The 8,982-nt window shown below is 48.5% G+C and overlaps 2 protein-coding genes across 7 annotated transcripts in view; one reads left to right on the top strand and one right to left on the bottom strand.

Moving 5' to 3' along the window:
- Positions 1 to 505: 505 nt before the first annotated feature.
- On the bottom strand, positions 506 to 2,972 carry NDUFB11 (NADH:ubiquinone oxidoreductase subunit B11). Its single transcript, XM_004713191.2, has 3 exons — positions 2,524 to 2,972; positions 892 to 1,022; positions 506 to 734 (listed from the first exon to the last, which is right to left on the bottom strand). The coding sequence occupies exons 1-3, from the start codon at positions 2,896 to 2,898 to the stop codon at positions 608 to 610; spliced, it is 633 nt and encodes a 210-aa protein (XP_004713248.2). The 5' UTR covers positions 2,899 to 2,972; the 3' UTR covers positions 506 to 607.
- The window catches only part of RBM10 (RNA binding motif protein 10), a 29,832-nt gene continuing 23,675 nt past the window's right edge, over positions 2,826 to 8,982 (top strand). For 2 of the 6 annotated variants that reach the window (XM_045288261.1, XM_045288260.1), the window contains exons 1-2: positions 2,829 to 3,521; positions 5,223 to 5,364. In XM_045288261.1, coding sequence (XP_045144196.1) covers positions 2,927 to 3,521; positions 5,223 to 5,364 — 737 coding nt within the window. In that variant the 5' untranslated portion in view covers positions 2,829 to 2,926. Of the gene's footprint in view, positions 3,553 to 5,222; positions 5,365 to 8,982 lie in introns of all 6 variants that reach the window. The other 4 variants (XM_045288259.1, XM_004713190.3, XM_045288262.1 and 1 more) reach the window with 4 other exon arrangements.

The following is an 8,982-nucleotide window of genomic DNA, read 5'->3' as shown; positions in this document are numbered from 1 at the left end:
GTCTGCGTAACTATCTTTGGGAACTACATTTCTCAAAGGGGAAGTTTCCCATCATTAACGGAAATTTCCCTACAATCTTTTACACTTGGATGTTAAAAAACAGCCTGTTGCACAGAAGAGAGAGAAGTGCCAGAATCAGCCATGCTGGCTAGGGAGCCTCTCTCTTTCTCTACCCTGGGACATTCTCAATAAATTTCTCTATGCGGAACGCCCCCACCCAAAAACACCCCCGATAACCCAGGTTATTCTGTGAGACACGGATCACATGGAAGCAGACTAATGTGCCAGGCAGGTGAGTAAAGATGCCATCTTGGCCCCAGCCACCATCTGACCTGAAAGGCACCTCGCTGAGTCCAGTCAAACCACAGGACGAGTGATAATAATCAGTTGTTGCTTTAAACCACTAAGTATTAAGGTGGTTTGATACACAGCAATAGGGAGCATATCCACAAAACTTGTGACACTCCCACCTCAATTTACCCCCCCAACAAAACCAAGTCACCAGTCAGATTTTCGGTCTCTTTAATTAGGTGCTCTGAGGAATGGGCAGGAAGGCAGACAGAGGGGTGGGGAGGGTGGGGATTCCTGAGCCCCCCTTGGCAACCCATCAGTCCTCTTCCTCTGGCAGCTGGATCTTGCTGGGGTCGAAGTAATTGGATTCCATGATGGGGAGGCCATTGGCCTCTCGGTACTTCACAAGCCGCTCAGCTTCCCTGCGAGCCCACTCACGCATCCTGGAGGCAGCAGCAGAGGGGGAAAGATGTGAGGAAATCTCACTGGATACCTAGCCCCCATTCCCCACCAGGGCAGCCTGGGCAGGATTCCTAGCAGAATCCTGGTCAACTTCCACCCCTCACCTATCCCACCCCCTTGGATAGATAGCCCATGTACCTGTAATCAGGCAGGTAAGCCACAAAGGTGCTGCCAAGGACTAGGACAATGGAGACGCCAAAGAAGAAGACGACTCGCATGTTCCAGAGGTCCACAACAGGATCCTCATCATAACCATGGAAGTCTGGGTTCTGTGGCAAAGAGAAGGTGGTATCATTGAGGGCCTCCTGCTACTCATGCTGGCCCTGTGTATACCTCGGTTTCTAATCAGATCCACGTATCCTCCCTCATTGCTTTCCTCTTTCTTTTCTTGGGATGTAGCAAGCTCCTTCCCACCACAAAGCTTTTGCATTTCACTGTTCCCTCCCTCAGGAACCTTTCCCTGAGATCTGGTCAGGCTGGCTTCAGCTTACTCAATCATCACTTTAAATCAGGGCCCCTCAAACTACAGCCCGCGGGCCACAAGTGGCCCTCCCAGGACATTTATCCGGCCTGCCAGGTGTTTTTGCCCTTTTTTTTTTAAACTTCAAAATAAGATATGTGCAGTGTGCATAGAAATTTGTTCAGTTTTTTTAAAACTATAATCTGGCCCTCCAACGGGTCTGAGGGACAGGGAACTGGCCCCCTGTTTAAAAAGTTTGAGGACCCCTGCTTTAAATCATCTATGGTATCTTGTCTCTTAAGTTGAAGCTTAGAGAGTTGCCATTTTCATAGGTCAAAAAAGGCTGAATGTTGGCAAGTTCCTATGGTTCCACCTAATAAAAGAATCCCCTCTAAGTCAACTTCCTTTCTCTTATCCTACTTAAACTTCATTCTAGCATTCACAGATATTTGAAATTATATTAAGAACACCCACAGGTCTTCTGTACCACATCATTTGAATAAATAAATGAGTGAACATCCCATGTATCAAAGCTCCTCAACGAGAGTGTATGTAGTATTGATAACGAATCTATTATATGCCAGGCCTTTTCACCTATACAATCCTCACACTATCTCGGGGAGGTGGAAAGTGATAAAAAGCAATTAACACTCATTTGACAGACAACAAAAGCGGCACGGAAGGGGGTTTAAGCTACTGCCCCAGGTCACACAGGGGAGTAACTGCCAGGGCCTGGTTTCTAACCCAGGCTAGCAGACTTCAGAGGCTCTGCTATTAATACAACACAGCAGACCTGGCAGAACTAGGTTCAAATACCCAGTGCCACCACTTACTTTGTAACCAGGCAAGCTACTGTACATCTCTGTGCTTCAGTTTCCTTCTCTCTAAAATGGGTATACAATAGCACCTACCTTAAAATAAGATTGCTTTGAGCAATAAATGAGCTGATGCATATAAAGTGTTAGAGGACACTTCTCGGCCTAGAGGAAATGTCATAAATGAAATCAGCGTGCTTAAATGGACGTTATAGCTACTAATACTACCTTGCACATAATGTGTTTTGAGCGGAGCCCGTTTCAAGTTTGAGTCCTGTCAAACAAGGTCTGCAAAATAAGGTTCCTCTGGATTGGGACCCAGGATATCAGCAGGCAAAAGCAGAAAATTAACTGGGCAAAATTCCTAAACCTTCCATGCTTGCGTGGGCTACGCAACAACTCAGCCACTGAAGAACGTCCTCTACAGCTCCGGGTCTGCCCGTCCCCATTTGACCCTTCCGACGCACCGTCCCCCCGCCCCCCCCGCCCTCTCACCTTCTCATAGAGGTTTTCGTCCTCGGGGTCCGGATCCTCCTGCCAGCGCAGCGTCGGTTCCGGTGGCCGTTTCCCCACCATGGCGGGCGGAGCAACCACACCCCTAGAGGCGCTGGATTCCCAGCGGACGCGGACAGCCGGGAGCCCTCGCGTCGCTGTGGCCGCCAAACAGCGGCGAGCGCACAATCCCAAGAGCGCCGCCGCCATGACAGATGGCTCTGCAGTGGCTCGGAGGCGGAGACGGAAATGCGATTCTGCGCAGCTGCGAACTCGCGAGCGATCCCGGTTTGCTCCGCCCCTAATGCGCTCACTAGGTCCCACAGGTCTGGCGGGAAGCAGCTTGCTCCCGCCGCCAGTCATGCCTTCCTGACGCATTCTCTTATCTTGTCGCCGAAGCTGCGAAATGCCTTGCTGCTCAATACGTTGGTTGCCTTGTTGGGAAGAGCGGGGCGATATTTGGGGTGAGGCGGTTCACGGCCAATCGGAGGGAGCACTCCCGGGGCTTGGGCGAAAGGGGCGGAGTTGCCGCTTGCCTTTCATCTGGGGAACTGAAGCTTCTGAAAAGCGGGCCTCTCTGGATTGGCCAATAACCACTCGGTTTCTGGACTTGCGGGCGGTCGCTTGGAGAGTGGGGAGGTGGCGTGCGCTTGCCAATCAGAGGCAGCCAGGGCTGGCCGACCGCGCACGGGGACCAATAGCCGGGGCCCGCCTGAGCGCGCTCCCCCTAGTAGGTGGATGGTGGTCAGAGCGCCGGCTCCCTCCTCGTCGCCATTTTGTGCTGGGGATTGCGGCCGGCTGGGAGTGGGCGGCAGTGAGTTTCCTGGGGAGGGTAGCGCGCTGGGCGCTTCTCCCCTCCCCCTCCCCCTCGCCCTTTCTGCCTCCAACCCCCGACTTCGTAGTGCGCGGACCGGCTCCCGCTGAGCTGGGAGAGTTAGAGGAGGTGGCGGCGGGCCGTGGTGATGTCTGGGAGGCCTCCCTTGACAGCCCGGACCGCGAAGGTGAGCCTCCGACGCGTCCGTGGGGGCGGAAGTGAAGTGGGGGCCTAGCAGTGCACGAGGGCGGACTGTGGGTCGGGGCGCCCCGGAGTTCCCACCGTACCCGGGGACACATGCACGTCGGAGCGCGGCTGGAGGGGGGTATCTCTCCCCTGTTTTCCCCTTTTGAGAGCAGAGGCGCGTGCGCTATTGGGAGCCGGGCTGATTTGCACGCGGGTTGGGGGAAGGGAGGGACAAATGGAAGTGGGTTACTGTGTCTGCGATGCCAGACTTTGTAGGGGATGAGTGGCCGTGGCTATGGTTCTTCTCCGTTGGGTGAGCTGACTGCCCCGAGTGAATCTGATACTTAAGCTGTTCGAGGCGGCTGTGTCTCTGGTCCGTGTTCCTCGCGGTGGGGGAGGGGGCGCACGCGCGCGCTGGGGAATGTCTGGGTCGTGACGCTGGTCTTTATCCTTGGAGTGTCTGTAACTCTAGAACTCTAGTCCTTCTCCATTGAGGCTTTCTCTCTGGCCTGACCCTAACTCACTTGAATGGCGAGGGGCGTTCGGGGCGCGCAGGCAATGTTGCAGGCTCGTTATCCCATTCCTGGGCATTTGTATCTGACTTCGACGCTCATCTGTTGCAAGGGGATATAGAGTGTGACTCTGGCCGTATTCCTTTTGGATTCCTACTTGTGATCTTGACTCGTAATTAATTTGGGACTCTTGTACTGACTTTGGCCCCGATCTACTGCAGTTACTTACTAGTCTGTGACTTTTGCACGGGTTGGGGTTTTTGTATCTGGCTCTGGGCCAGTGGGGCTCCTGGTTGTGATTCTAATCCTTTCCTGTCTGGAAAGAGGCGATTCTGGTTCCCTGCGGCTTGAAGGGGAATGGGAGATTGGTGTGTGTGTGTGTGTGTGTGTGCATTGGAGGATGCACATGGGCGAAGGCTGGCAGGTGCTGATGCTGCCAGATTCCTGTTTAGAAGGTAGAACCTGAAGAATATGGGTACATCCTGACCCCTGGCTGAGTTACATGGCCCTCGGGAGACTCTTAGTCTTCAAGGCAACCATTAGGATTAGGTGAGGTGATTGCTTCTTCGTCCTAACAGATTTGTATAGTAGTTCAGAACGTCATCCCTCCCCCCTGCTTTTGCTGCTGAGGAAACCTGGACTCCAAACCCCTGGGAGAGAGCTGCCTTGGGGATCTGCTTTGTAAGACATGGGGCTGAGCCAGTTGTGTGAGGGCTGAGCTGGCTAGCAGCCCAGGGAGGCAGCAGCTGTCTCCTTGCCAAGTTAGCCCCTTTACCACCACCACCCCTAAGGAGCCTTTCATGGTCACCTAAGACTTTGGAGGGGGTCTGCTAGCCTCTCATTGGAAGGATGAAGTAGCACTTGATGGGTGCCTAAACTTCCTATTGTGTGAAGTCTTGCCTTAATCTCTGATCTTTCGCATCAAAAGAACCCCTAGGCAGATAGCTCCAGGCATACATGTGCCTCTCAGTCTCCAGGAGCTCTCTGCTTTTTTTAGGGTAGTGACCTCTAGCCTGGAGAAAAAGGAAGGAGAAGCCAAGCAGGGGCTGTGTTCTCACTTTGGTCCAGAAGAGCACCATGAGTTGGGAAACAACATCTGGCTAAGGGACAGCAGAGACCCTGGACAAGTAAAGTTTTCCAAGGAAGTCCTCTCTGCGCCAACTGCCTTGACCCCTTTCTTTCCTCCCCAGAGTCCCTGCAGGAGGCATCGCCCAGGCTGGCTGATCATGGTGGCAGCAGTGGGGGTGGCTGGGAAGTGAAACGGAACCAGCGGCTGAGAAGGGGCCCCGGCAGTCCCCGCAGGCCCTATCAGGACATGGAGTATGAACGAAGGTGAGTTGTCCGCTTCCACCCCTACCAAGCAGCCTAGTCTTGCAGGAGTAGACTGAGAATTGAGACAGAGAGGCACTATGAAGGGCAAAGGAAACCGTAACAGATGGTTGTGTGTGTATGGGTGTATTTTTATAAGGCCTCTTCTGTGAGGGAGGAAGGCTTCTATGTTGAACAAGAGAGGTAAGATACTGGATGCCCTGGTTAGAAAGGGCCAAGAAGAAGGAAGAAGTTGTTTCTGATGCCCAAGTTTCCAGCTTGGGTGACCCAGATTAGCAGATAGCCAACACAGGAGCAGAGGAACAGCCACTGTCCGGTGGCTGTTAGGTTGTGGAGGCTCAGAAGAGATTTGAACCGTGGCTTGGAGCTTGGGAAGTGGGTGAGGGTAGGTTACACCTTCAGAGTCAAGAATTTGCACAGGAGAAGTAGGCAGGTAGTGGGAGGCTCCAGGGACAGGGCATCTCTTGGAATTGACTCTCATACAGTTTTTTAAATTCCAGTATGAACAAGTTAGGATATTTGTAAAATAAAGAGATCCTAGGCTGTGTCCTCATTGTCCTGGTGAGGTACTCCAGGTGCTTTTGATGCAGGTTCTACCCATGATATTTTAAGATAAGGAGACCTGACTTCTCCCAGAAAGTCTCTATCAAGGAAGAGCAAAAGGAAACAACAATATATGATTGTGTTTATGTGTGTGGGTGGTGGTGGTGGTGTTAATTTTTGTAAGACACCTTTTGTGAGGGAGGAACGGCTAGGCTCTGGGAATAGGGTGGTGAGATAATTTCACAGCCCTCTCTTTACTTGTGGCCTCACACTCGTCAAGAGTCAGGCTCTACGGGGAGGAGATGAGCCAGTCAGGGTGCGATGTAACAATGATGAGAAATACAACCTTCCTCTAGTTCCTAAAGGTTTCCTCCCCGCTCCCACTACCATGACTCAAATTCTATCTTGCAAGACTGGCTAGACCAGAGGAGGTACACTGGTACAGATAGGAACTGAAAATACAGGGAATCCAGGATGGATGAGCCCTATAGGACCAGTGGTGTGAGTGGCAAAACAGGGAGGGTGGAGGGAGAGTGGGTAGGAAAGAGGGAACCGATTACATGGAACTGTGTGTGACCTCCTCCCTGGGGGACAGACAACCGAAAAGTGGATGAAGGGAGACGTCGGACAGGGCAAGATATGACAAAATACCCATTTATAAACTATCAAGGGCTCATGTGGGAGGGGGGAGCGGGGAGGGAGGGGAAAAATGAGGACCTAATGTCGGGGGTTTAAATGGAGAGAAAATGTTTTGAGAAATGATGTACAAATACGCTTTACACAATTGATGTGTGTATGGATTGGGATAACAGTTGTATGAGCCCCTAATAAAATGTTTAAAAAATAAAAAATTAAAAATTTAAAAAAAAAAAAAAAAAGAGTCAGGCTCTAAGTGGAAAAATGGAAAGTACCACGTTGGTGGCAAGGATGTGGAGAAATTGGAATCCTCAACAGTACATTTATTTAAAAAAAACTTGAGAAAAAATTTCTTAAATGTTTGACAGTATTTCTTCCCCTTCTGTCACTTTTTAAAGTGTATGCTTTTGTTTTCTGAAAAAAGGAACCCCAAATTTGAGTGGTTTTGAGTCTTGAACTCCTTTAAAGTTGTCTTTGGAAAGGCTTTTCATTTGGCAAATCTTACCTGAAAGAGCTCTGTGGCAGTTTCTGAGTTCAAGTAGGTGACATATATGATTTCAGACTTTACCAAATTAAGCCACTGGCCTTCTTTTGGCTTTTAAATGACCTAAAGTGCAGAGACTTGAGTTAATCATACTTTCCAGTTCAAGGTAGGTGTATTTCATAGGTCAGCACAAGGCCCCTCGGGCTATATATATATTTTTTATCCTCCCTATTTCACATATCTGTCAGCAGCTACTCTATCTTGTCTGAACATTTATCTTTCTAAAATATGCAGTGTTGCTTTTAGTGCGTGTGTTTTTAACTTCGACACCTGGCATAGTGCTTAGTCTTTGTTTTTTCCTCTGCTGTGTGAACTTATTACTCAACACTATTTTTTTTTAACCTGTCTGTGTACATTCATGCTTTGCTTCTAATTGCTGCTTAGGACACAGTAGGGTGTATCTGTTGCATTTTCCTTATCTCTTCCAAAAAACGGATACCTGATCTTCATTTTGATGTGCTTAAAATTCCCGGTGTCTTTGGCTTATAATTTGTCCTTTCAGAATCTTCTCTTACCCCTGGATCACAAAGATGCCTTTCACTCTAGTTTTTACCTTTCACTCTCGGGTCTTCAATCCATCTCGAGTCCCCTTTTGAATATGATATGAAGTAGGTTCTGGTTTTATTTTCTTTCATGTAGTGAGCGGTTTTCACCATTCCTCACCTAAGGGCCATCTGATCTCAAGCTCCTTTATATACATGGATTTATCCTGAGTGGTCTCATTTCTTCAGTGGTTTATCCGCCTTTTCTTTTTTAACTTGGTTGTGATTGGGATGGAAGCATACAAAACCAATTGGTTTCCCATTCAACAACTATTCATTTTGTTTTGTGATGTTGATTGTAATCCCCATCCCAGAACAGCATTCTTCCCATGATTTCCCTGTGCTGTTTCTCTTTCCAGTGGCCCTTCCTATCTCTGCCTGCCTTGGGGCTTTGCTTCTGGCCTCTCGCTGCCCTTTTGGTCTTGTGTGATGGATTGCTATAAAGCAGCCGTTCTCAACCTGTCGGTCGCAACCCCTTTGGGGATCAAACGAACCTTTCACAGGGGTCACCCAGTTCATAAAGTAGCAAAATGACAGTGATGAAATAGCAACAAAAATAATTTTATGATTGGGGGTCACCACAACATGAGGGACTGTGTGAAAGGATCACGGCATGAGGAAGTTGAGAACCACTGCTCTGAAGAGTGAGGACCTGCCTCGGGTTATTGTTCACCTTTTCAGTTCCAGGCTTTATAGGTGTCCAAGAGCCCTAGCCTCCGGGGCTATTTGCCTATTCTTATGGTAGAACCTCAATGCTTTTTATTGTGGCTTTGTAAAATGCCTTAATAGCTCCCTTTCTACTATGATTTTTTCAAGTTATTTTAGGCATTATTCTTCTGTATAAAAAGTTTAGGCTCCATAAAAACATGCAGTGAGAATTTTACTTTTGAAAGTCAAAATCACTTTCATATGCTATAAAAATCTACATCTCTCTCCCCGCCCAAGACATAACCTTTTAAAAATATTGTGTGGGGCAAAGGTTTATGCAGCAATTCAGGTTCCCATTCAACAATTTTGATGCAAGTTGTTCACCGTTAATGGTTGCATTCTTCACAGTGCAGGAACATCTCAGAATTTCCATTAGAATATTTTAAAATTCTGAATAAAAAGGCAGGTTTTGTATATTATTTATTAAAGTAATTCATAGGCGCTTCAGTAGCTTTGACATTTTTTTTTTAATTTCTAAAAAATCATTTTATTGGGGGCTCATGCAACTCTTATCTCAGCCCATACATACATCAACTGTATAAAGCACATTAGTACATTCGTTACCCTCAATTCTCAAAGTATTTACTTCTTTTAAAAAATCTGTTCTGACACTCTGTAGCTTTTTTTTTTTTTTTTAGAACATTTGTA

Source organism: Echinops telfairi, unplaced genomic scaffold, assembly GCF_000313985.2.
Source record: "Echinops telfairi isolate 266 unplaced genomic scaffold, ASM31398v2 ScPeMD7_19;HRSCAF=73, whole genome shotgun sequence".
Classification (NCBI taxonomy): domain Eukaryota; kingdom Metazoa; phylum Chordata; class Mammalia; order Afrosoricida; family Tenrecidae; genus Echinops; species Echinops telfairi.
Note: the sequence above shows the minus strand (reverse complement) of the source record. Positions and strands in the feature narration are given on the sequence as shown.

Excerpts from the sequence above, each read along its gene's own strand:
- NDUFB11 (XM_004713191.2), bottom strand. The coding sequence starts at position 2,898 with ATGCGTCAGGAAGGCATGACTGGCGGCGGGAGCAAGCTGCTTCCCGCC. Across the intron at positions 1,023-2,523 it reads ACGAAAACCTCTATGAGAAG|AACCCAGACTTCCATGGTTA; the intron begins GTGAGAGGGCGG and ends TCTTTGCCACAG. Across the intron at positions 735-891 it reads GCTTACCTGCCTGATTACAG|GATGCGTGAGTGGGCTCGCA; the intron begins GTACATGGGCTA and ends TGCTGCCTCCAG.